General features: G+C 41.5%; 1 protein-coding gene across 1 annotated transcript; it reads right to left on the minus strand.

Annotated features, from left to right (window-relative positions):
- On the minus strand, nucleotides 1-26,070 carry ZNF318 (zinc finger protein 318). Its single transcript, XM_054569398.1, has 10 exons — nucleotides 25,564-26,070; nucleotides 23,010-23,161; nucleotides 17,437-18,073; nucleotides 14,686-16,131; nucleotides 13,026-13,125; nucleotides 10,737-11,038; nucleotides 6,166-6,369; nucleotides 5,612-5,711; nucleotides 4,606-4,724; nucleotides 1-4,338 (listed from the first exon to the last, which is right to left on the minus strand). Exons 1-10 carry the CDS (start codon nucleotides 26,014-26,016, stop codon nucleotides 1,021-1,023), a joined length of 6,831 nt encoding a protein of 2,276 aa, XP_054425373.1. The 5' UTR covers nucleotides 26,017-26,070; the 3' UTR covers nucleotides 1-1,020.
- Between the last annotated feature and the right edge of the window lie 1,721 nt (nucleotides 26,071-27,791).

Raw genomic sequence — 27,791 nt, forward strand, 5'->3', positions numbered from 1 at the left:
GCCAGCTCATAAATTCTTTAATCATTTGAACAAAAATGTACAACCCAAAACATCACACTATGGTGGAAATAACTTGGGAAAGAGAGGTAGAGGGAGGAATACATATGGGTTGTAGAACAGACAATAAGTCCAATCCCAGAAAGTTTCAGATCTTCTACCTTTTCAGAACAGAAATGGCTGCTAAGCAATTTAACCCCATCACAATACAATGAACAAAAGCCATTTCGAAAATAAAAGTGACCCAAAAAAAGCATATCTGTTCCTGACATTGAGCCATGAATAAGCCTTACCGAGTTGTTGTCCTCCAAAAGTGAGCCCGCTAGATTTTCTTCCATGTTTACTGAGGTGATTTCCAAACAGGTTTGTTGGTTATCAGGGCCATTTCAGGCAAAAGCAACAGAATAAGGAAAGCATTGGGGGTTGACATGCCACAAGGAAGTAAACAGTAAACAAAAGAGCTACTCACACTGCATTTCAAACAATGTTAAGGCAGGCCCATCCAAATGGAAACCTAAGAGATGAACAATCCTTCCTTCATCGGTTTTCCATTTCTGCAGGCTTTCTGGTGTTTTTCCTAAAGACCCATCAAGCTGCCCAGAAAATTAGGTGGAGATACAACACAGCAATCGGAGAAGTCAGCTGTCTTCCTCCTCCCCCACGTTCCAGAAATGGCAGAGTCAAAGGCAAAATACAATCAAAGCACACTATGTGGTGAGCCAGATAGACATTTGATTTTAATGACAAAGAGAAAATAAATTGGCAAACAAACAAAAAAAACAAGAGAAAACACTTCTTTTTACAGATATGTATAGAAATTATGACTGATTTGTCTAGTATCTTAAGGAGAAAGGAAAAAAGGAGGTAAATTTTTTAGCTTCCATGAACATCTGCTGTAAGATGCTGACTGCCATCTCATGGTGTAGGTTCCAGATGAGATAGCCAAGTAATCTTGGATCATCTGGGCACCTGATTTCTAGAAGCCAATTTGATTCATCCACAAGTAGCTCTGGATATGTATTCTTAGTTGTGAACACTGGATTCTGTGTGGTCCTGGATGGCATCAACTGCAGCTTCTTGTGTAGGTATTTCCTGAGGGACAGTATTGTCTCGAACTACCTGCTCCCTTGTAGGGGCCTCTGAAGCCAAAGATTTTACTAAACTTGAAGGGTTGTCATTGTCCTCATTTACTTGAGGAATTGCTACCTCTGTGATGGATGCCTTCACTGTTTCTAGCTGTAGTGGTCCCACATCCAAGGAGCTGCACTCAGAAGCATCACCTGGCATAGACAGATGAGAACATAACTTCTCTTTTTGAATTCCAGATGTCCGTGTGACGAAGTCAACAAGGTCTGGAAGGCAAGGAGATGGCCCAAGGCCTGCAGGATTAATTGTTTCTGATTCCACAAGTGAATCTTGTTTCTCTAATTGAGAAGTTTCTTCTATTTCCTCAGGCATCATTCCTCCTGCTAACAGGTCAAGGGGTTGGTGTGTTCCCTCTAGGCTCCCCAAGCCAAGGTCAACATTTTCTATAGGAAGTTGAGTTTTCAAAATGTTAGGAGTGATCCTCCCACTTCTGGAACTAGATGAATTTTGCTCACCCTCTGCTCCGAAGTTAAGCACCTGGGTTTTGGGAGAATCTAAGGGAAACTCAGAAAAGGATGGGATTGGTTCAAAGTCATTGAGAGTGGAGGGATTACATCTTACAGTTGACACAGAATTTTCTTCACATACTTTCTGAGACAGGGAGGTTGGAGATCTGTGTGCTGGGTCTACTGGAGTACTGCAGAACTCAACAACCATATCTCCCAGGTTCCCTTGGGCAGCAAGCTCTGTTACTTTCAAGTCTGTAACTTCAAAGTCTTCTAAGGCCTTGCTTTCTATTGCCATTGTTAATTCTGGATGGCCATCTTGTAGCTCCAGGGCTTCTGCTTCTGGTTTCTCTGGGCTCTTCCAGGTTTCTGGCTTCTTGTTCTCATCCCAAAGAACCAGGTCACAGATCAATTTATCCTGACTTTCTTTTGATTTTTCTCTCTTGAGGCTTCTGTACCTTGAGGCCCTGGAAGCTGATTCTGGAGTTGAATTTTCTAGGCACTCCTCGCTACCAGTTGAAACTTCTTGCTCCTGTGCACTATCTGTTAAACATGTATCTGATCTGGCTGCGGACTGAAGTAATTCTGGGGCAGAAATTTTCACAACTGTGTCTTGTGGGTTCTGAAGTAAAGACCTAGCTTCTGGTGGAAATGAGTCTATTTTTGCCTTTGTGGAAGAGAGTGCCTGTGCATTCAATTCAATCACTTCACTCTGAATTTCACTTCCTGTTATCAATTTCTTGGACTGTTCAGTCTTTCTGTCAGTCATTTGCAACTTGGGCTGTTCTATTTTTCCCTCACACATATATCTGCTCTTATGGTTCAAATTACAATCCTCTATGTTATTGGGCCCAACACTGATGCCTGTTCTCTTTCCTACTATCCTCTCAGGGAGCTTTGCTCCCCTTTGTTTTAGTTCAGCGTTTGTCTCTATCTCACTTTCTCCACAATCCTTAGCTTTGTGGTGCTCTTGGCTTTCATCCTTGTTACCAGGTTCCATGCAGTGGGTTTCTACCAACTTCTGAGATGCCATGGTATTACAGCATACATCTGACAGCTGAGGGGCTGGCCCTACACCTGGTGGCCCTGGCTCTCCAAAGTCAAGCTCAATTTTCCCCTCTGGAGATACAACCCTATTACTGTCACTCTGGAAGGAGGTAGAAGTCCACAAAGCCAAAGTGTCTGTCTTTGGGGTAATAGTTTCATAAGGTTTGCTTTGGCACAACCTTGTCAGAGGCTGTAGGAAGCCATAGCTACTGCCTCTGTTTTTTGAGTCTACATGTTCTACAACTGGCCATTTCTCTAGGGACACCAGAGTTTTTGCAATAGGTTTTTTAGGGTTTCCAACTGAAGGAGCAGAAACCAAACTTCTGTCTGGAGGGAACTCCTCTTGGGATGCACCGTTGTTCAAAGTAGAAGTGGAAAATGTGTCTGAACTTTCGACTCTAGAGAAGTTGCTGTTTTCCCCATTGGCCAATGGACCACCACTCAGTTTAGTCTCAGGAGTCCCCTTTCCACCACTACTATAGAATATGTCATACAGGTCCTTAGCATTGGCTGTGGCTAAGCATGAATTTCGCTTTTCCAATTTTTTGGCTTGTTCACTGAACACACTTGAGAGGGGAGGTGGTGGGCGCACTAACACAGAGAATAGGGTCTGGTCCCGGTCACTCTCACTCACCCCAGGAGCTGTCTCATCAGAAGGAATGGCAGCTGGGTGTGCTGAGGCCATGATGGCTACTGGCAACACTGGATTCAAAATGTTAGGACCCAGGAAGCAAGAGTTAAGAGTGTGAGATACAGCTGGATTTGATTTTACTGGAGCCAAGACAGCCTTTGCTTGAGCAGAAGAAGGGGCAGCTGCAGCTGGATGAGGTATAACTGGAGGTGGTGGGGGTGGGGGCGGAGGAGGTGGTGGAGGAGGTAGGAGCATTTGTTCAGGTATATGGGATGGCTCATTCTTTTCAGCCAGCACCATTTTTTCCTCTGGAGACCCTTTTAGAATCACCTCTTCCCCTCCAAATGCTTTGGAGATTATGTCGGGTGGTAAGAGGAGATCAGATGAAGACTCTTTAACCACGGGCAAAGGCTTAGGAGTGGTTCCAGAAGACTTGATGGATAGAAAGGTGTTAAGAGGAGCTGGTTTGCTGACTGTGGTTGACCCTGACTTGCGGAGGACTGTGGATGGGATAGGCAGGTTGGGTCGGATCTTAGTCTGGGTTGAAGTTGTCACAACAGGCATCCAAGGGCTAGTATGTGCAACAACAGTTTTCCCAGAGAGCTTGATTTTGATGGGCTTTGCCTTCCCAGCTTCAGCTTTAACATCCTCTTTGTCCTTACTGCCTTCTATCTCTTCCTTGGGAATACTCTGGACCACTGAACATTTTTCCTCCTCTTTTTCTGGCTTCTTCCAACTGAATTTCCCAAAAGAAGAAGATGCTGGTGATTCTTTCTTTACTTCTTCTTTTAATTGGAGTTGGATGCCAAGCTTCCTCTTGTTTTCAGCCTTTTCAGGGGAGTTCTCACCCTCAGAGAGTTGGTCCTCTAATTCCTCAGAGACCTTCTCATCTTCCTTTACTTCTTTCATGATCTTTGCCTTTTTTTCTTTCTTCTCTTCCTTTGGTTTCTCAGTAAGTTTGCGCTTTAGCTCACTCTGACGTCGCCGTTCTGTCTCCAGGACCACAGCCAAGCCAGCTTGGCGGTCCAGATTCCGCCGCTCCTCATACAATGGGTTTTCAATCACATATTTCTGGGAAGAGAAAAGGTAAAGGTTCAACAACTAGTCAAAGTACTATAAAAGAGAAAATCTTGGCCCTGCTAATCTCTAGAAGTCATTTTGCTCAAGGATGTAAATGGTTCTATCAGGTCAGCATCTCTCACTAGGATGGAGAACCTCCTAGTATTTATATGGAATTTGAAGTGTTAATGACTTTTTCTGGCTCTCAACTTGTTTGACAAAGTCAAAAGGATTACTGCAGAAAGTGGGGAAACTTCACAGGCTACTACAAAGACCAACCTTATATTTCTCATTGTGTTGGTGACCCTTCACATGTTGCTCTCCAGAAATTGGATCCCCCAAAAATTCTTCACAGAGCTGGCAGTAATATCCAGTGATGGGAATCAGAAATTCAGAGCCTGGAAGAAGTGGAAGATGGTCAAGAAAATAAGTCATTTCCACCTAGGATGAGAGCAACCAAAGGAAATCCCTCTTCTTCTTTGCAATTAAAATGGTTAATGGTACAGAGGACATTACCCATTTTTGAGTCAGAAGTAGCATTTAGATGAATTCCAATGGTACAGCCTTCCCAACTTAAGTTTGAACTCAGAACCTCTATGCCTTCTACCTCTTGGGAACACTAACTGGTATATTCAGGAGTTTCCTGTGCTAGATTCACTTCTGTTGCCAGGTCTTCTTAAACTCCATCTAGCACTAAGTATTTTAGGAGATTTAAAAACTATAATCCCAAATAGTTAGCCCAGTACCATTTGTATGAGGTTCTCTCATGTTGATATTAATGACTCTGAAATGATCTATCTTCTTCAGATCTAAAGGATGTAGCAGCATTGAGTGCTTATGAAAGTAAGACATTGAGAAGTTTAAAGACAAAGAAACTTTCTACTTCTCAATTTACCCCCTTAATAATGACTATTCAAAAATATTTCTTAGTTGAAAAGGCAGTTAAATTACTGCACTTTTTAGTGTTTTTTTTTTTAACCTGGATTTCAAATAAGTAAGATTTTAGTGCATAAGCCAGGGACAAAGAAAATTATATTTTAAAATAGTATACGTATGTTTAATATTTGTTAGACTTTTGGCCACATAGGTAGAGATCATTCTTGTCTTATACAGCTCTGTATTTCTTCAGGTCCTAGTACACTGTTTTGCACATAGAAGGCATTTTTACAGCTTTGTCAAAACAAGTATTCAGGTCTCACCCTATGCTGCTTCCTAGCACCTTAGTTCAGGGACCCCTCCTCCTTGACTATGAGGAAACCACAAAAAAGCCAGAGGGGAAACATACCTTTCGCAGGAACAGTTATCTTGTCAGTGCGCTTTACAGTATCTTGTTTGGCCTCACTCTGGGTCTTTGAAGCCCAAGGTCTGTTGTAGGGATCCAGTGTCTATTTGCAAGAGGCAGAGGCGCTCACACAACAGCACTAAAAACTCAATGCCCCACTTTTCTTTTTTCCCTACACAACAGAAGGACCAGAAGGCCCCAAGTACCCACCCCCACCCACTCTGCCAACTGTTTAAACGGAAATCACCTGTGGAAAAGGTAAACATATGTTAGAGCAAGTACCAGCAATGGATAAAATAAAACAAATAATCAGGTACTCAAGGAATCAAAAGAGGCCGAAGCCTCACTTACACTTGTCATGGTGTTTAGTTACAGGCAGGTCCCCTGGACTGAGCCCTGGGGATGGTGACTCCTTTGCTGGTATCTCTTGGCTCTTCATATTGGGGCTCCTGCCCATATGAGAATGTTTCATTTGCCAGCTTTGTAATGCAGATGGGGGTATAGAAGTTTGAGGGGAAGAGAGTGAGAGTAGAAATAACAGAGGGCAGGGTACTTACCTGTGTGTGCTTCTTATTGTGCATATGGGTGAAGAAGTCAAACATGGTCCCACAGATGGTGTTGCAGTCCTTGCACCAATGATTGCCAGCATCATAATACTCATACGCAGCAATGGGCTGATCAGATTGCTTAGCAGCTGGCTGGGGGCTCTCCGCAGGCTTGGGGCTCTTAGTATGAGAATTCTCATTGTTTACCTTTGAGTCCTACAGGGAAAAAAACCTGCACTTAGGAATTCAAGGCAGTTTAGATCTGTTTTCTCAGAAAAAGCAAGTAGCCTATCACAATTATAGAAATAGGCCTCTATGATCATATTTCCAGCCCCTAAAGCTGCAAAAACTGGGTAACACCCCACAAGAAATCTGTCTCTAAGGCTCAAACAGAACTAATTAGACTCCAGAGTGCTTTCTCTAATGGAAAATAAATCACAATGGTAATGGCAATACATTTCCTTATATTTTGCTTATCCTAAAATATCTAGGAGAATACTCAAGATTATTGAAATGCTAGCTGCCTCTGGAGAGGGGCAGTGGAGAACTGTATACCCTTTGGTAGATGTTGAAAGTGTTACTATGCAATTAAATACAATACTTAAATTTAAAAATCATAATGACAACTATGGAGGGAAGAAAAACCAAATGGAAAAGGTAATTGACAGGTTATGTAAATGCAGAGACTAGATGACAGTGAACTCACCACAGATGCATACTGGTATGGAACACTGCAGGGCAGGGCTGATGTTGTGCACAAAGCAGACAGTAGTTTATATGGGATGACTTAGAGAAATTTGGGTAAAATATTTCTAACTGCCTAAAATACCACCATTGGTGGTATTATTTTTTAAAGATTTTACTTATTTTTAAGAGAGGGGGAAGGGAGGGTGAAAGGAAGAGAAACACTAATGTGTGCAAGAAACATTGATCGGTTGCCTCGCACGTGCACTAACTGTGGACTTGTCCCGAAACCCAGGCATGTGTCCCAACCAGGAATCAAAACAGCAACCCTTTGGTTTGCAGGCCAGTGCTCAGTCCACTGAGTCACACCAGCCAGGGCACTACTGGTATTTCATACCACCAATTTAATACCTCTGAGTTAATATGAATTCTCTTTTAAAACATATTAATTCCCAAACATTAAGTTATCAGTAAGTATTTTAATATTAATTCATTTGTCAGCAAACTGGGAAACAGACAGGAAATAACAATTTTGGTTAATGTTAGGTAGTGAGGAACAGAAAAAAGGTAATTTTGGAAAACACAGTGGCTAAGTATACATGAGGATCTATAGCAGACAAGGTCAGGGAACTGGGCACATGTAATATTGACTGATGGGAAAAGGAAGACAGGATAGAGAAAAAGCAACAATTTGCACTTCAAAAATAATCCTTCCCTGCTAGAGTTTTATTCAACAGACACTAGGGAGAACACACGCAGCAGGTGAGGGATGGGCATATGCATACATTGTTGGTGAGTATTAATTGGCACCATCTTTCTGGATGAAAATCTAGAAATACATATTACATATTAAAATTCTTCATACTCTTTGACCCAGCAATTTCATTCCTTAACATTTATCCTAAGGAAATTATTATGTCAAGCAACGGGGGAGTTGATTGATTAAATGAATTTTGGTAACGATACTACCACAAAAAAATAAGGTCATTAAAAATGTTATTAGAGAAGTCTATTTATTGACATTGAAAGATGTTCATTATACATACTGTGAAAAGTATGTAAGAAAATACATTTGAATAATTAATAGATATGTGAATAGGCATAGAATATCAAATGCTACCTTATACAAAAGACCTTCCCTAACTACTCTATATTCTTTATCCTGTTTTGTTTTTTTAGGCACCTGTCATTATCTAATCTGAACTTGTTTATTTATTGTCTATCTTCTCCTATTTGATGAGAATAAGGAACAAGAACCTTGTCTATACAGTTTCCTGCTTTTCTTCCCATTTCTAAAATAGTGCCTGGCACTTTCTTACAGATTAATAAATATTTGTTAAGCATTTGGAATAATATACACCAAGATATTAATAACAGTTGTCTCTAGGTGAATGCAATTATGAAAATATTTATTTTTATGAAATGAATAGAAAACCAAAAAATCAAATATGCATTTGAAAGAGAGGCAAAGAAAGAAATACCAATAGAGGTTAGAGACACAATGTTCCTTATTGCTGAAATGAAAACTGAATTGCAACATATCCCTATTGGTTCAGAGATCATGAAGATTCACTCAAAGAAAGATGACAGATTATCATGGGGTTGATGTATAAACAGACTCCAAAACAATGTATAACTCAACTATAAAGGGCCAGAACTTTGAAGCTCTTCTCACATTAATGCCCTAACTCAATAGCCCTGGTATAAAAGAATAGTCTTACTCGACTGAGAAAGAGAACTCTCCTAGAAACACATGGAATAATTACAGTTTGGTTGATAGAGAATACACAATATCCTCTACTCTCAACGTCCCTCAAACATTAGCTCAACATCTACTATATTCTACACATACTGGATGTCATGGTAAATATGAAGAGTAAAAGTTATACTCTTTTATTCTCAAGAGGCTCTCATTTACTAAAAGAGACAGCAGTGAGAATAGACATTTTGTAAATTATGTTTTAAATATGACAGAATGAAATATATCTTATAAAGAAACAAAGTAATACATTAAGAGTGCTAAAGAAGGGCTGTGGCTGGTATGGCTCAGTGGACTGAGTGCCGGCCTGCCAACCAAGAGATCACCGGTTTGATTCCCAGTCAGGGCACATGCCTGGGTTGCGGGCCAGGTGCCCAGTAGGGATTGCGGAAGAGGCAACCACACATTGATGTTTCTCTCCCTCCCCTTCTCTCTCCCTTCCCCTCTAAAAATAAATAAATAAAATCTTTTTGACTAAATCTGGATAGAATTCAGGAGTTTTTCATGGAGAATGCAGTATTCAAGTCGGGCCTTAGTGGACAAATGGGGTTGAGAAGAAAAATTAATCCAGGCTAAGAGGATCATTAATGCAAAATTAGAAACACAAAATAGCGTATTGCCCATCTAGAAAAGGGCAAGCATTTTGGGGCTGTAGGAGTCTAAAATACAGTTTAATATTTATTGAGCACTACTCATTTACTATGTGTCAGGCACTGAGATACATATTGGGGATTATATTGAAGAATGAGACAGATACAGTCCCTGTCCCTTGAACCTTAAAACCTAATTTGGGGAACACATATAACTTTATAACTCTCATAAATGTTAAGACAAAAAATTATAAGTATTATCAGTGTGTATTAGTCAATTTTAATAGCCTGGGAAATCAGGAAGGGAGTCAGGGAAATAATTTAAGCTACAACCTGAAGAATGAACATGAGTTAGTTAAAAGGGATAAGGAAAAAGTGGGATTTGCATGGTAACCAGAAGGAAGAGAAAATGCAAAGATGTTAGAGGAAATGACAGATTTGAGGACTGAAAAGGCCAGTAATGAAATCATAGTGAGCAAGCGGAAAAAGATACATGAAATGAGGATGAAGAGGTAGGCAAGAAAGTATCATGATCACTGGCTGTATGTGGAGGAAGAAATAAGAGTGTAGCAGTATAAGCAAGAACTGAAGGTGGCTTGAACTTCGATGGCAATGGAAATGGTAAAATGGATGGAACTGAGATTTACTTTGGAGGGAGAACTGGCAGTATCTGTTCTTGATTTGGTATGGAGCAGTAAGTGAGAGGAAAGCACTAAGAATGTTTTTTAGGTTGTTGGCATGAGAACTGTAGGATAGTAGTGCCATTTATTGAGATGGGTAACATCGGAGGAAAGAAAAGTTAGAGGGAGGTTGAGCACAATCACTAGTTTAGGATATGTTGACTTTGAGGTGTCTATGAGAAAATGAAGTAGAAATGGTGAGTAGCCTGTTGGACACTTAGGTTTGGAGCTCAAAAAAAAAAAAAAATCATTTGAGCTAGAATATAAAACTAGAAGATGTCAGCATGGTATTTCAGCATAGAGCTGGACAAAATGACCTAAGAAGAAAGCAGAATTCTGGATGACTTACCTAGGATTGAGCCCTGAAGAACTAAAATAGTTAAAGATTAGGTACAAGAGAATAGGCAGCAAAGGAGACTAATCAATAGCAGCCAGAATAATAGGAAGGACGGAAGTGTGATAGAAACTAAGGAAAGAAACATTTTTAACAGTAGGTGATTCCCTATGTCAAATACTGATTTTAGAACAGAAATGTAATCTTGTGATCATGTGATCTTGTTCCAAACATGAACCCATAAAATGGTACATATAAGTTATGGTAAGACTAGAAGCCCAAATGTGAGTGGGTAAATGCTAGAACAAGAACATAGAAGGCTCTGAATACTGAGGGTTTAGGATTCCCTCAGTATTTTGTGGGCAATAGGAAACTGCTAAAATTCTGGACACTATCATAATTTGATCTATGCTTTACAAAACTCTAACAATAGTAAAAATAGATTGGAAAAGGAAGCTAAGAAAATGGTTAGAAAGCTTCTTTAGGAGTCCATAAAAATAAAAAATATAATAGAAATGGAAATGTTGAGTTTTTACCTTGCTGTTCAAAGAGTTTGAGTATGATAATACTTTTTCTGGGCTCTTAGATTTTTCTGCTTTCCCAGGCTTCTCTGTATGCTCTTTACTGTCATTTGAAGACTTCTGGGATTTATCCAAAATGTTAATTCCCAAGATCTGAGCCACTTTGTCCAGTTCAGATTGTTTCTTTTCGGCCTCTTCTGCCTCTTGTCGAAGTTCTGCTATGTCCTTCATAATGTTATCCTGAAGTCGACTCACTTCCACCAGGAGTGGGTCTTTGTGGCCATCCTTCTCCCTTCGTTTCTTGCGCAGCATTTCCCCTAAGTAGTCAAATGTCAATAGGGAGAAACACAAGGAAACTAAGTTAAGGCAAATTATTTTTCTGTAATTAGTAGTAATCTCTCAAGACTTTTGGTCACAAAATATTTCCCATAAAACTTTTTAAAAGCAAGTGGGACTCTCTATCCACATGGGCTGGTTGAGGTAAAGCTTCCATGGAGGTAAAGGATAAGTGATTACATTATCTTTCAGGTAGGGGTTATTACCTAAGGATCTACAGATAGGCTTCAGGGCCTCCATGAATCCCCAAAATACAAGTTTGTGTGCCTGTATCCTCCAAAAAGATTAAGAGATGTTTTAACTATGAATTTAGTGGCTATCCTCTTCAGAGAAGCAAAGAATTATTCAGAGGGCAAAAATCAGAGTCTGATCCCTAAATAGTCCAAACCCGAACAGAAGAAATTATAACTTCTCCCACTCTGTTTTTCCGTGCTTTCACCAAGCTGTAGTATTTAGAAACCTTGTTGTATTCTTTCCTTGGGGTATATGTTAATTCTTAAAAGCATAAATGAAGAGAAGGAATCAAAAGAGGTACCATGGGACATCTTTTTGGGCCAAAAAGTAAGGAAGTCCTCAAAAAATGATGAGGACATATTAAAAGGACAGCAGAGTCAACTTAAAGGGGTCCCACTGGCCAAATCTGGCATGTTTTAAGTATGAAAATAAATAATTAGAAGCATTTATTATAATCTATTGAATGAAGAATCCATGAGTTCACACTGATATAAATGGATAAATAAATGGAAGTGCAGGGGTGGTAGAGAGCTCCTCCTTACAACAGAAAGCCAATAAAGATAGAGTGATAAAATTAGAAAATCACTATTTACCAACCATGATAATAATAATTAAGTCAGGCCAGAACATCAATGAATACTAAAACTAGTAGGCATAAATTTGAGGAGCAACTGAATATTTACATAGTTTCAAAGTATCTCCCCTATAAGATACTTATTAATTAAAAGGGTAAAATAGTAACTTTACAGTGGAGAAACCTGGCAGACACCACCTTAACCAAATGATCAAAGTTGACATCACCAGTTATGGGACAAATCAACATTTGATATCAACTTAGCCTCACTTCTGTGATGTTCCTGCTAACCTGAATTCATAACCTGAACTGAATGAGGAAACATCAGACAAACCAAAATTAAAGGACAGTCTACAAAATATGTGATTTCTTTTTAAAAACTTAAAAAAAAAAAAAATATATATATATATATATACACGTATTTGTATGTATGTATGGATATAGATTTTTAGGGAGAAGGGAGAGATAAAGAAACACCAATGTTAGAGAGAAACATTGATCCACTGCCTCCAACACACACCGCGACCAGGGAGTGAACCACAACCTTTTTGGTATACGGGACGATGCTCCAACCAACTGAGCCACCTGGCCAGGGCCACTTCTTCTCTTCTAAAATGTCAATGTCATGAAATATAAATATTCAGAAATTGTTACAGATTAAAGGAGACTAAAAGAACTGAATGCAATGTATAATCTTGCTTTTTTTTTTTTGTAGTAGAACATTATCTGGACAACTGGTAAAATATGAATAATATCAGCAGACTAGTACATTACTGTTAATTTCCTAATTTTGGTAAATGTACTATGATTATATAAGTCAATTTTTTTGTTGTTAGGAGAAAGACACTGGATTATTTAGGAGTAAAAGATCATCATATTTATGACTTGCTCTTAAAGGCATAAGGAAAAATTACACACACATACAGATTGAAAGGGAAAAAAGGGATAAAGCAAATGTAGTAAAATGCTAGTAATCACGGAGAATACATGAGAATTATTTACACTATGATTGTCACTTTTCTATTAGTCTAATTAGCTCAAAAAAGCTTTTTAAAAGTGTGACTTCAGGTCACTGGACCTGAGAGTTCCCAAAGCTCTTCATTTAGGTCATTTACTCAAGTTACTACAAAAAGGCAGCCGTGCAAAGGAATGTCTGATACCTTGTTGTTTATGAAGTCGCTCCAACTCGGTCCTGAGATAGTACATCTTCTTCTGCCGAGCTTCCCGGTCACTCTTTAGCTTTTCCCTCTCTTTAATAACCTGCAAAATACAAAATGGTAAGAGAGTGCTTCAGCCTCCAACAGCCTCCCTTTCCTACTGTACTTGTTCATAAGCCCTCATGCTGGATAATACCTGAATGCAAGAATCTAAATGCCTGTACACTGAAGCTCTGACTTCACAGTGAAGGTGATACATCATTCTGACCCAAGTTCCAGAATAGAACTATCCTTTCTAGAGCTACATAGCCCCAAAAGTATTATTTTTATATGGGAAGTACTGCACTATCCATTTTAACACTACTGACAGCAACTGTTAGTGGTTCTAAGCCCAAAGGGACCCATCAAGAAGAAAGTATGTTATGGGTGAGGGTGTTTTAGCTGCATTACATCGTATCATTTTATTTAATCCTCATGACATTATCTCTGTTTTATAGTAAGAAAATTGAGGTTGTGAAAAATTAAGTAACATATTCAAGGTCATATAGTAAGAGTTTAAAATCCAGGTTTAAGTGACCTAAAGCTCATGATCTTTCAATTATATCACTACCACCTAATGGAAAAAAAAAATGACTTGTCTATTAAGGGGCAAGTGTGAAAACTTGCGTTATTATCAGACCCGACTTAAGTGCTAGATTCTTAAAGGGAAAACGCCCAGTTTCTAGTGTCTTTCAGTTAGGTTTCGTCTTTTTGAACCTACCCTTCTTTCCTAAAAGACTTCAACAAAATGAAAGACAGATTTTTTTTTGGTCTTCTCAAGGATTAGCTATATTTCTCCTAACCTGGGGAAAAAAGAGATTAGTCCTCTAATTTTTTCTTTTTTCTCCTTAGGTCTTATTTTATCAGCAAGTCAAATTTATACTTATTTTTATGTTCCTAAAAAAAGTGAGTTATTAGTTATGTTGTTTGAAAATTAACAATACATGTATTTCCATTTGAAATTCTTCTATTTATTATTGCATGTCCCTGCTTAATTTTTACCTACTGCCCTAAAATATCTAGAATTATTATACCTTTACCCCAGCCACTGCTCCCTTCCTACAGCCTGGGAACTCAATGAACCATGATAGTATAAAAACTACTTTAAAAAAGCCATAAAAATGTTATTCCTGGACTCTAAACCAGTACAAGAAAAGCTTATTTATTGGTTTAATTGTCAAGCAACAACTAGTTATTAGCTATTAACCCCCATAATCACTACAGGAAAAGGATCCAAAACTTACTGGGATGAAACAGATTTATTTGATTCTCCTTCATACAACCCAATTTTGGTTCCTTACTCCCTGATGAGGTCATATTGAAGACTTCAACGCTCCCAGCTCCTATCCATAGTGTTCTGAAGCAAATAATTTGAATAGAGAAATAAACTTAAATAAGAAAAAAGAAGTCTAGCAATCACGATGGGACCTACAGCCAGACTTTAGTCTTAATGAGAAAACATGTAAGAAAAACAGAGAGGACACATACATTAATTAGGGTGATGATAGCAGCCTCCAAAGAACTTAAAGTAAAAGGGCCTTAAAACTTTTCAGCTCCCTTTAAAAGACAAATACGTATTTATGTTAAAAGACTCAGGCACAGGATCCCCAAAGCTAATATTCACCTTCTGCTTCTGGGAAGCACGATTCTTTTCATCAGAGAGCTTTTCCGGATTATATCTTATGAGTGATGGGATGGACACCTGGACAGGCACTTGGGCAGTAGGAATTGAACTCAGCACTGACTCCTCCTGCTTGGGCTCAGCAGGAGTCACAGTGGGGATCACACGGAGATTGGGACGGCTACGAGTAGCTTGCTTGGTAACTGGCATTACCCGGTGTGGTTCAGGCAGAGGATGCTTTGATGGTTGAGAGGTGGGGTACATGGGCCACCTAGAGGCTGCATATGCCATGTAGTGCCTATAGGCATCAAAGGAAGCAGGGGGAATGGCAGGTCCCTGGTAGTTTGAAGGTATCCGAGCTGCAGCAAACTGAGAGGGCCTTGGCACATGAAACTGAGATAAAGAAGCAGGGTGTGAAAGTCTAATTGGGGCAGATGGGGCTGATGGCAATAGGCACCTGACTGCAACAGATGACTGAAACCCACTGCCAACCACTTCTGGTCCTGCAATATGACCCACTGGATGGTCAGACTTTAGGAATGGGGGGCTGTTTTTTGTGAGCAGGTAAGGATCCACAGGGGAGACTGGATGTGGATGGGACACCTCTGGGGAATGAGCATTGCTATGGTGTGCCTCCCTGCTCTCTAATTTGTGAGGATCTGAGGAACACCGATCAGCTGAGAAACGGCGGTCAACTGAGGAACAGTGGTCTGCTGAAAAGTGCCGGTCAACTGAAGAACGGCGGTCAGTGGAGGAACGTGATGGCTTCTTGCCATGAAGTCGTTCCTGGGTACGCGCAGCCAGTTTACTAATTTCTGTTACCCCAATATCCAGGCCTATGGTTTTGAGCAAATCATGAATCTTGGCATATTCTGGATTGGACTCTTCTATTGATTCTAGCTTTACAGCTGGAGCTGACGTGGGCAGGGAGCTTGCCTTCTGCCTCATAACTTCACTCTCAGAACCCCCGAGGGGCTTTGGTGGAGATTCTGCCTTTAAATCCTCTTCTTCATCTCCATAGAGAAATTTCTCTTCATCTTCAATGTCAGGGAAGCTACGTCGTCTTTTTTCCTGTGTACTGGTAGAATCTGCCAACATGCTCAGAATGCGGGAAAAACCACTGCCATCTTGGCTAGCTCTCTCATGGGGAAGCAAGAAGTCTGTGTGTCGCTCAGGTCCCTCAGCCTTCATATCCAATTTCTCCTTGTGGCACAGAAAACTTCCAAACTTCTCTCTGAGAGGACTGTTGTCTTTGGGCATCCCAGGGAGGGGACCCCATTGGTAGAGGTTGCCCTGAGATTCCTTCAGGGTAGTATCTACCATAGTTCCCTTGTTGCTTTCAATCTCTGAAGCAAAAGCAGCAATAGCACCACTCAGTGGAACAGATGGATGTCCAGAGTACAGAGGGTGATCCTGGCTGGAGCTGGTATTGCTGGAAAAACTCTCAAGCTGCAAAGACAAACAAAACCAATTTGGTCTCTATGTAGAAACTCAGAAAACTAGCAAAGGAGATACATATTTAGATGCTTTGTTATTCTTGAATTAATAGGGGAAAGATAAGTATGGATAAAAGGAAAGTACAGTATCCTTAGTCAGGGAGGTTCAAGATTTGGGCCCCCATTTTCCAGACGTTTCTGCTATGGCAAAAAGAAACAGGAAATAAGGCAGATTGGATTGAATCCTCACTTTTGCCCATTCGTTGTAGTCCTTATCAAGGAATTTAAATTCAAAAGAACTTTAGAGATGTCCGAGCTTACTTGTTTTCTATGAATTCCCAAAGGAAAAAAAAAACATATAAAAGTATAAAGCTGCTTTAGCTGGAGTGGAGTTAGGAAACTCTGAAAAACTAGTTGATCAGCCTCCCCTTGCTTCCCTAAGTGCCTGTAGCAACTCTTTAGAAACCTTTAGCTCTTAAGAGGACAGGTAAACATCAGTGCTCATGCCTGACCATATTTTTATAGGTTAAAAAAAAAAAAAAAAATCAAGGCCAGAGGAAGGCAGGGCTGGGGCTGGGTAGAGGTAAGCAAAGGGGCAGGGCAAAATGAGGACATCTGTAAGAGTGTCAAAAATAAAAATGAAGTTAACAAAATATAGCCCTGGCTGGTGTGGCTCAGTGGATTGATTGCCGACCTGCGAACTGGAAGGTCACCAGTTCGAATCCCAGTCAGGGCACATGCGTGGGTTGCAGGCCAGGTCACCAGTCAGGGACATGCAAGAGGCAAACGATTGATGTGTGTCTTGCATATCAATGTTTTTCTCTCTCTCTCTTTCTCTCCCTCCCTTCCCATCTCTCTGAAACTAAATACATAGCAAGTTGGTGGCAGACGTGGGTCCAGAATCAGAATTACCTGATTTCTGGTCTAGTGTCCTACCACTCATATATTTTGTTTTCTCTCTAAAGAGAGATGAGGAAAATTTAGATCATTTTCCTTTGCCCTGCAAGCTTCATTTCCAAGAAATTCATAGGCAACGATTCCTACAGGGCATCTTAATTTAGAGAAATAGCTACAATAGATAGTCTCCAAAATGTTTGTTAGGAAACCTAATATATGACAATAGAAGCCCCTCACTGGTGCATTATGAAACCTAGTTTCCTTTGGGGAGATCTGGAAAGTGCAGCTCATAGGCATAACAATGTTGGTCTAGCATATATTACCCGAAGATACCATCAGGGACAGAGCACCCAGAAAAGAAACCAGGCTTTAAGATATTAAAGGAACTAACAAGAGACCATAGCAGAAATGTAACAGAGACCTGCACGGAAGGCTCCATGTCCACCTCAATCCGCTTCTTCAGAATCGATTTCTTCGGCATCACAGATACTTCCTCAGGCTGATGTAAAGAATATCCTGGCTCTGATGCTGTTAGGACACCTGATAATCCAGGGATGGGACAGCTCGTGCTACCATCAACTCCCACCAGCTCCTGACTCAAGCTCCTACTTCGCTCTTCCTCTTCCTCTCGTTTTCTCCTGGCAAGGTCCAGCTCTCGAAACTCAGGGTCTAGAAATCTAGGGCTTGGGCTCCGTCTACGCTGTCTATAGTTGCGGGTTCCTGATGTAAAATTTGGGTGATCACTACCCAGGCTGTGCATCTTCTCTGTGTCATCATAACGGGGCCGTTTGGCCTCCCGGCTCCTTTCCTCAGGTCGTATAGAGTAGGAACCTTTGAGTTTGTCTCTACTCCGTTCTGTTCCATGCAACATCTCATCATGACAAGTGATATGAGAACTATAATCAGAACGATGCAGGAAAGTTTCCCTTGTTCGGTAGTCCTCATCAAGCTGTCCCAAAAAGGGACTGAGAGGCCCCTCATCCCGGGAAATATATCTTTCAAGACCTCGAGAGCATTGAGAGCTTCGCGTGAAGACAGAATCATCAGTCAAGTCATCCCTGAGAAAAGAGACAAGACTTACTGAATACAGTGGACTTGGAAAGAGAAGGACCAGACAAGACTGACATTCAACAACGGTGCTGTAGAATGCTTTGGACATAAGACAATAATCATAAAGTTCAAGAATATATATATATATTCTTGGAACACACTTCCCTTCCCTTTCCCCAGGCAAGGCACAAGCAGCTTTAGCCTATAATAAAGGGGAGATACTACTAATCTATATAGAAAGAGCTCTTAGGCTGACTTCTTTGACTAGACTTTGGGGATGCAGAATATCATGTTAGGACTTAGGAAATGTGAAAACACCGCTACCAGTATACAAAGAGCTCTGGATTACACAACTCCACACTAGATAAATTCTAGCTCTTTGCTACTAAACATGTGGTTTGAATTGGCAGCGTCAGTATTACCTGGGAACTTTTTAGAAATACAAATTGTCAGGCTCCACTGAGGCTTACTAAATTGGAATCTGCATTTTAACAAGACCTCCAGGTGATCTGTATGCACCTTAAAATTGGAAAAACACAGATCTGGGTCACTGATTTTCAAATTGTGCTCCACAGAGATTCTGAACAGTACTCAGGAGCTGCCTAAAGGAAGGACGTACTAGGAGAGTAGAGTCTGCATGGCTCTGGGCCTTCCACCTCATTGAATCATACTAGCCCCAACTTCATCTGTTTATATAGTAAAGCTCTAGACAGTATTTCGTTTGGAAAAGAGGGATTGCACTGTGAGGGAAAAATTTGCAATGATTTTCTCGTAAGTTTCAGAAGGTTTTCCAGTGCTTTGTTTTGCTGGCTCACATATTATAAAAACCATAAAACTTCCTCACAGCTTGTTTTGTTACTCTCTTTTCCTGCTTTGCCTGGGTATCCACATGCACTCTGCTAATTTTGGGCCCAGGAAAGAGTTTGTGATGGTTTGGTTCACTATATATTTTCACTTCACAGAACTAAAAAGGTCTTGGACCTTTGAGACATGAAGGTAAAAATACAAGATGGGACATCTGTCTTTTCAACTCAGAGTTCTATACCACACACAAGTCTTAAACTTTTGGGGCATTATGGTCACAGAGCTTCTACTGCCCAAAAAGAAAATTTCTAATCTAAATCACAGACGGAAATAAAGAGCCTCTAGCACTTTAAGCATACAACTTTTAAGTAATCTGAATGAAAAATTTACATGTCATTCACATTCCAGAATGAATTACCATCCAAAGGATGGTGATTATTGGTGTCTTCTACAGTTTCTGGTAGCTACTTTTGTTTTTTGTGAGTTTCTAGAAACGACTTTTTTTTTTCTTCTTTTTTTTAATAGTTGCTTTCTTGTCTTTGGAATTAAGTTAGCAGAATATCAAAGAATTGCCTTTTTTTATTCACCAGCCCAGTCTTTTTTCAGTTTTAGACCTGGTTAACAGCTATAAATAACTTTATGAAAGACTACCAAGGATAAACTTTATCACCTCCTCTAAAAGGATGTCATCTGTGTGAATCCAGGTCCACATTACTTACCTCTTCCCCAAGAACCTGAGGAATTTTAAGCTCTCAATGTAGAATGAAATAGGAAAAAAATGGGAATAAACCAAGGACAATATCTGAAACCAAATGTAACTAGAGTAATATTTTACTTTGTAGGTTTGTCAGCCATAAACACACCTATTTCCAGAGAGTAATGTCCATTGCTAGTCACTCCATTGTTAGAACACCACCTACCATACAAAAAGTCTCTGATCACTAATAGTGAAGGCGATAAAACAGAAGTAGCAAGTTCACGCATGCTCCCACATTCAGCTCCCCACTAGAAACATTATTGTCACCACCAAATGGCATAATAACCCAAGATCTAATCCAGCACTAAATACCAAGAAGCTAGAAATAATAACTTCCAGAAAGTCTCAGTTCAGATTTGCAATCTCCAGCAAAACGGGGCAAAAAACAGTGAAAGAACACATAGAAACTTAAAATAATGAATCATCATGTAAATACAGGCAAAAATCAAGTTGTTTATTAGAAGTTCCTCTCCTCCTTCTCTAGGTCTCCCAAAGGATAAGTCAAAGAACTGGCTGCAGTAAAAATGAGCCCTAAAAAGGGCCACCTGATGCTCTGTAGCTCAGAGTATTCCAGTGACAGACTCTCTAAAAGCTTTGGTTAACACCAACTCTTTCCTAAAATAAGGACTATTTATATATTAAAAAAACTGATTGTTGGGTGTGGGTGATGGGTACGAGGTTCACTGTACTATTCTACTTTTTTTTGTATTTACAAACATCATTAAACAAGTTAAAAATCATATATGGTAACATTATGTCCACAAAGAAATTTGTACACCAATGTTCACAGCACCATTATTCATAATAGCCAAAAAGTGGAAACAATTCAGATGTTACCCATCTATACATCACTAATGAATGGATAAACAAAACACCTACAATGAAATATTATCAGCAACAAAAAGGAATGAAGTACAATTATATGCTGCAACATGACTAAATCTTGAAAAATCAAGTGAAAGAAGCCAGTCACAAAGGACCATATATTATATGAGTCTACTTATATGAAATACCCAGAATGGGAAAATCCATAGAGATAGAAAGTAGATTAGTGATAGGCTAGGCAGGCAGTGTGGAAGACTAATAGTTAAGAGTACAAGTAATAAAAATGTTCTAAAATTAACCATAGTGGCATGAATGCAGACTTTTTTGAATATACTAAAACTCTGTGAATATACTAAAAGTCACTGAACATTTTAAATGAGTGAATTGTATGGTATATGAATTATGGCTCAATAAAGCTGTTTAAAAAAAGGTCCTCAAGAGTCCAAACTTTCCATTCTTTTCCTCTGCTGATTCCCCAAAATGCCTGAAGGAAGCTGTTGGCTCCTGCCTTTTCCCTCAGGCAAATCAGAAGGCAAATCCCACTCCTACATATGTCAGGGCAAGGAGGAGTTAGGGTGTAATAATTCCTAATTTTGTGAATGGAACTTACAATGTACAGAGTACTTTGATAACCAAGGGAAATCAACCTCACATCCACAAGGCTTTAGAAACCGTTTCCACACAATTTGATCATGTTCCCATATCAGAGTGTTACAGTCCTACATACAGAGCTGCCAAGGTGAGGATACTGATAATCCTGGCAATATGGCCACAACCCAAACCTGACATAAAATTTAACAGATTGAATAAGAGAAGAGAAAGAATTTGGGGATCTTAGGGGAAAAAAAATAAACAAAAACCTACATACAAGGGTGGACACAGATTATTTCATTAGCTGAAAACTGGATTCACTTTCAGGAGACACCCTGAGAATGCCAATTCTCCTATGGCCTGATTTTAATGGAGAGTAATTATCTACCCAAACTATATTGAGCAAGAGTACAGGGGGCAGAAATTCAGAAGAATGGCCTGGTACCGCCTTTCAGAACCTTAATCTCACTTTCTCTAAAATAGACTTGTCTCTGAAATACATGATTCTAGAAAGATTACTGCCGTAAACTCCCTAGAAGGGAAATTTTAATTTTTATAATTTAAAAACCAACAAATGGCTATCTGAAGAACACATGCTTTAATGAAGCTCATGGAAAGAGAGGTGACACCCTAGGCCTACCAAGAGGAAATGCTAAAGTTACCTCAAAACCTCAGCAAGGAAGGAAGATAATCACATCATGCACCACCCACTCACAGTGCCTACTCAATCATCTCCTAAAATAGAAGCAGCCAGAGGGGCAAGGACTGTTTCCTCAATTAAGTGATAGAGTCACATACCCTGTAGCCCTATCTTCAGAAGCTTCAGTGTTATATGACACTGGACCATGCTGTCTTGTTTCAATGCATCAAATAGCCACTGGAGCTTTGAAGTAAATATTACCAAAGAGCAGCACTGGTCCTCAGACTTCCTGCCAGCTGTCCCCCACCTGCCTGCCTATGCTCTGTGTGCCACTGCATGAAGTCTTAGTTTGAAAGAACATTACATTGATTTATTGCTACTGATAATCATTTCTGAAAACTCCAATGTGCAGAGCAGACACCATCAAAGACACAGTTCTCAGCTCTCAGAATCTGAGTGTTTTCCCTGCACTCCTGTCCTTCTTTTACTTTGTGAGGTTAAAAGCATCTAATATGATTATTTACTTCCCATTTATAGTTAAGTTCCTATACCTGACATTTATATTTAACACTCTGTGGAGTGTATCTGCCCTTCCTCAGCACTTAATAGTTGTAAAGTAGTAATAATTTTAAAGATCTTTAACTTTCTATTAATGCCTGTGTATTTAATATGGATATACATGTTACATGTGAATTTATCTAAATCCTTTCTGAATCTATAATTCAGCCTGGACAAGCAGAAAAATAACACTATTAAAGATTCCTATTTTGTCCAGAACTTTCCTTTGCAGAAAGAACCCCTAATACCAGTATTTTAGAATCCATATCATCTCAACTGTTTTTTTTAATTTTTAAAAAAGATTTTATTTATTTATTTTTAGAGAGGGGAAGAGAGGGAGAGAAACATCAATGTGTGGTTGCATTTCATGTGTCCCCTGCTGGAGACCTGGCCTGCAACCCAGGCATGTACCCTATGCTGGGAATTGGACCAGCGACCCTTTGGTTCGCAGGCCAGTGCTCAATCCACTTAGCCACACAAGCTAGGGCTCAACTGTTTTAATGTGGGAAACTCTGTTTATATTCCCTCAGCTTTCCTTTTTCCAGTTTGGACCTGGATGACCTTTAGTCTTTTCTTCTTTCTCTCAGCAACAGAGTCTACGTTAATATTCTCTCCCTTCTCAGAAAGCCTTTTCAAATGTTATACTTTGTAATGGACATCAGGCATAATAACTTCACTGCTGGCACGACTCTTTCAAATACACCCTTCAGAAACCATCAACATTTCTACCTTCAACTGCCATAATACCCCTGCCTCAGATGAAGCCTACCTGTCCACATCCTCCAGATTATCCACTGGTGAACCCAGTCGATCACTAAGCCGCCGCCGTTCTGGAATGCCAACACAGAAGTGGTCATTGCCAACAGTGATCCTTAAGCTCTGTTCCAAAGAAGAATCAGATCGCAGACCAGGAGAACGTCTCTACAAAAGCAAAAGATAATACAGTAGTCAAGAGGTCAAAAGATCCCTATACCCAAAAATGTTCTCCTCTCTAGTCACAAAGTTGTGGTCCAACAGGGTGAGAAATGGCTATGGTAATATACTACTCCAAAAATACAGCACTTTTTAAAAAACTATCACTTTCTTAGATGAAAGCCCACACTTTGAACCCTCCCAGTGACCTCTCGTTCTTTCATTTTACTAGTACTGGGCATGGGACTAGAGAAGTGAATTAAGTTTGCTCCCAGAACCTATACATTTCTAGTGAAGGAGGCAACTCAAAAACAGTTGAAAAGTACTTCTGATAGCTAAGTGCCAGAAAGTCATTAAAACATAACACAAAAGAGACTGGAGAAAAAGGAACTACATCTAATAGGATGGTTAGAGAAGGATTTTCTGAGGTGATATCATTTCACCTGAGATCTGAATGATGTCAGTTTTGTAGAGAATAGATGGAAAGATGTTTCAGGCGAAAGGAACAAGCTCTGTAATGAGCTTAGCAGGTTTTGACTAACAATAGAAAGGTGACCATTGTGACTGCATAAGAGTGACAGAAGAGAGGGAGAACCCTGTTAGGAAATCTGGATTTTATTCTTAAGAATAACATAAGAAGCCACAGAGGGATCTCAAGCAGGAAAGTGGTATGATTTGACTACATTCTTCCTCCAGATGCCCAAACTACCCATGCCCTCATCTCCTTGGGGGTCTTTATTAAGTCACCTTCCCAGAGGCCTTCCCTGGCTACCCTATCAAAAATTATACCTCCCTTCTCTATTTTCTTAGGCATTTAACATGCCAAACATTTTACTTCTCTATTTTATTTATTACCCAACTCCCTCTGCTAGAATATAAACTCTACGAAGGCAGAGTTTTTAACTGGTTTGCTCACTCATGCCCCCAGGACCCATAACAGCACCTAACACATGGCAGATGTTTAATAAATACTTCTCAAATGTATAAAATAAACCTTTAAAAATCATGTTGATTGTTGGGTACAGAATAAACTGGAAGGTAACAAGGGTGGAGTGTAAAGGAGCTTAATGTAATGTAATAACCCAGGGAAGACATAATAAAGTGATGGCAGGAGGAGGACAGTTTGGGGATGTATTCTTGAGATAGAGCTGACAGGTTAGACAGATGAAATTAATCTGACAGATCAGGCTTGGAAAAAGGGAGATGATGACTGTCTGGGGCTGAACAATGTGTGATGTCACTTACTGAGACAGAAAAAAATGGAGCAAACAGGTTGTGCATTGGAGAAGAAAAGGGAGGTTTGGAAACAAGTGTTCTGTTTTCCTTGCTTACTCTGTAGTAACTAACACTCAGACTGCAGCTGCTCATCTGTGAAAATCTTAATTTAGTGACAAGTCAATTCGCCTATGACCAGAGTGCCCAGGGCATACCGTTAGAGACCCTCAAGAAGACAGAAACTTTGTCATGGGGTTTGAAAAGACTGGTGAACTGAAAATAAAATCAAAACACAAAACACCAGACCCTACCCAGAGGCTCTACTAGAATAATGCTTATGGTAACAGGTCAATATTATGTCCAAACCAAACTTTTTAAACCTCATTCTCTGTCCCTCTAGCAGGGAAACATAATGATTAACAACAAAAAAACAAAAAAGGGAACCAGGCAGATATGAATTAAATCACAGTGTCACCACTTCACTGCCTGACCTTGGTTAAATTACTTAAACTTCTCTGGACCCTCAGCTGTTTTTTAATAGGGAATAATTTTAAATGTCTCACTTCAAAGGTTTGTTGATGTTCAAAGAGAATGTATACATTGAAGGGCTAAGCCTAATTACTTCCACATAGCTCAGTGATAACGATTATTAAAATGACTGTGGGAATGCACACTTCATTTCTGAGAAGCAGCTCCAATTGATAGCCAATATTTACAGTGTAGATGTCTACCCTGGCACAGTTTAAACAACGCTAACTCTCCATAAAGATATTACAGTGTCTTTTCTGTGATCCAGGGGGCAGCTCGGGTCTAACGGAATACAAAATCATGCAACTTTGAGAAAGCATCAACTATTGAAAAAGTACCAGACACACGGTTTGGAGAAAATTTCCTTGGCCCTGGCAAACTTTTCCACACCTCACCCACAGCGCGACAACCAACCTATTCCCAGGAAATGGAGCACTGCCTCCGGACCTGGAGCCCGAGCGGGTCCCGAGTCCTCATTGTGTAATTGAAGCTCCCCCGGGTGACAAGGAACCTCCAGGTTCAGGCTTAGCCGAGGGGGTGGAGGAGCGATTTTGGGACCCTGGCCTGGAGGCCTGGAGGCGCGGGCGCTTGAGGGCGTTTCTGGAAGCGAAAACCCTGGGTGACGGGACTAGGGTACGAAGCGAGTCCTGGCCAAAAGGTGTGATTACCCGGCTGCCGCTGTCGCCTGGATGGTCTCCGCGGCCGTCCCGGGAGAAGTCGGAGCGGGACTCCCCACGGCTGCTGCCTCGGAAACCCGCCGGGCCCGGAGGGAAGAGTCGTCGGCTCCGCGGCGGCGACGGGGAACCGCGACGGGCCCTCGGTGGGGACGGGGAGACGCGACGACCCCGCGGCGGGGACGGCGAGGCCCGGCGGCCGCGGGGTGGTGACGGGGAGCCGCGGCGACCCCGTGGCGGGGAAGGCGAAGCCCGGCGGCCGCGGTGCCCTGAAGGCGAGCGGGGCCGGCGGGCCGGGGTCCGCGACGAGGAGGAGCCGCAGGGCGGCGACGTGCGGCGAGCCGGGCCTGAGGAGGAGCCGGAGCCGCGGCCGGTGCGCGGGCAGCTCCCGCCGCTCTCTTTAGGCCGATGTGAAGAGCCGGAGGAGCGGGAGCCGCTGCGGTACATGGCTCCGGCAGTAGCGTTCGCGGTGGCAAGTCTGACCCGCGGGCGCCCTAGATGCGCGGCACCAGTGTACCGCCGCAGCTGCAGCCTTGGCCGCCACGGCCGCCTCGCGCCGCCCCCACAGCCGGGGCAGCCCCCTTCTCTCTACCCCGCGCCGTCCCGGGCGGGGGTGGCGGGGGGGTGCCGGCCGAGCGCGCGGCCGCGGCCGCGGATAGCGGTTGGAGGGCGCGAGCACGCGTCCGACACACCCCCCCGCCCTCTGGGGCTCCCCGCTTCCCCAGTCAGGGAGCGGCCACACCAGCCAGAAGTGGGGAGGAGCGCAGAAGCCGGCGGGAGGAAGGGCGAGGGGAGGGGAAGTGAAGCGCGCGACCTGCTCTCCACAGGCTCCGCCTCCAAGCCCTCAAGATGGCGGCTGCTGAGCCGCCCACTTCCCCCCCGCGACCACGTGACACCGAAGGCCTCTGTTTAGGGTGACTAGGGAAGAAGGGTGGGGAGGAACGGAAGCGAGAGGAGTGGGGCTGATCTTCCTTGGATGCTGGAGGCGCGGGGCCGCTGAGGGCTCTGAGGCTTTTGGGAGCACCTTCAATCTTCTCCTGCTCTTACCTTGGTTATTCTCTTGCCCCCAACCCTATTAATTTAGGTGCGGACAATAAATTGTTATAAGTGATGTAAATATAAATAACCTCCCAAACACTAGGTTGTGCACCTGAGCAACAGCCACCATCAAAGTCATGGCCCCTCACAGAAGCCCACTGACAACCATCAGTTTACAATTTGCCTGCTTTCTAGACGTTGAAGCTGAGGGTGGGAAAGTGTGGGATAAAGGTAAAAAATTCAACTCCAAGCAAACATCAGAGTAAGATTTCAGTCTCTCAACCAGAACACTTAGTTCATGTGGAAGATCACTTACCACCATGAGTCTGAGGCAGGATAGTAAGAAGCTAGGAAAATTCCATGGCAAGTGGATTGGGAAAACAGACAGACAGCTGAACAAACTAGCCCAGCAATTTACAATCAGATAATTAATGTAAGGTCTATCTTACACAGTCCAGACTGTGCTAGGGAAGACCCTCTTGGTCCAGGTTCCTCTTCAGTGACATTCTTTGAAGGCAAAACTGACCAGAGAATGACCTACATGCTCATTTTGATTTGTCAGCATATTAAAGTATACACCTGGAAACCTGGTGCATCGTTATTGAGATCCTCCCTGAGACCTCCCCTAAATCTCCTGCCTTTAGAAAGCAGATAAAAACTCTTAAGACAAAAGACCCAGTTGGACTTCCCTTCTTCCTCCAGGCACATATCTTTGTTTTCTTTCTCCTAAGCTCTAAAGGTTCCCAGGAGATGTGCAACCAGGGGAGCAGCAGTCATCTTTTCCCCGGCTAATCCCCTGAACCTGTCTCCAAGATCCTTATTTTGCCTCTGTAACTTGTTTCCTGAATCCAAGAAGCCCATCTGGCCCTCCTCTTCTGCTTCTGTGACTCTTTCTAAAGGGCCAAGGCAGCTCTCTGAGCAGCCTGTTTGAATCTTCCCTTCACATGCACTTTGACTTTGCATACTAAACAAAATTTCTCTTGCACTAGAGTTCTGAATTCTTTCTTTGCTGAACTCAAGAACCAAGAGCCAACATTGCTGGTAATAAGTCCACATTGAGAAGACCTGTGAGTGACTGGGGGATGTGAGCAACTGACACCCCCCAACCTGTGACCATAATGTTCCTGGACACCTGTCTGTAGAGTAGTCCCCAGTTGCAGAGCTCTGCTTATTAAGTACGAAAG

Source organism: Pteronotus mesoamericanus, unplaced genomic scaffold (assembly GCF_021234165.1).
Source record: "Pteronotus mesoamericanus isolate MK-2021 breed Mesoamerican mustached bat unplaced genomic scaffold, CSHL_Meso_final contig_20, whole genome shotgun sequence".
In the NCBI taxonomy this organism is placed as follows: Eukaryota; Metazoa; Chordata; class Mammalia; order Chiroptera; family Mormoopidae; genus Pteronotus; species Pteronotus mesoamericanus.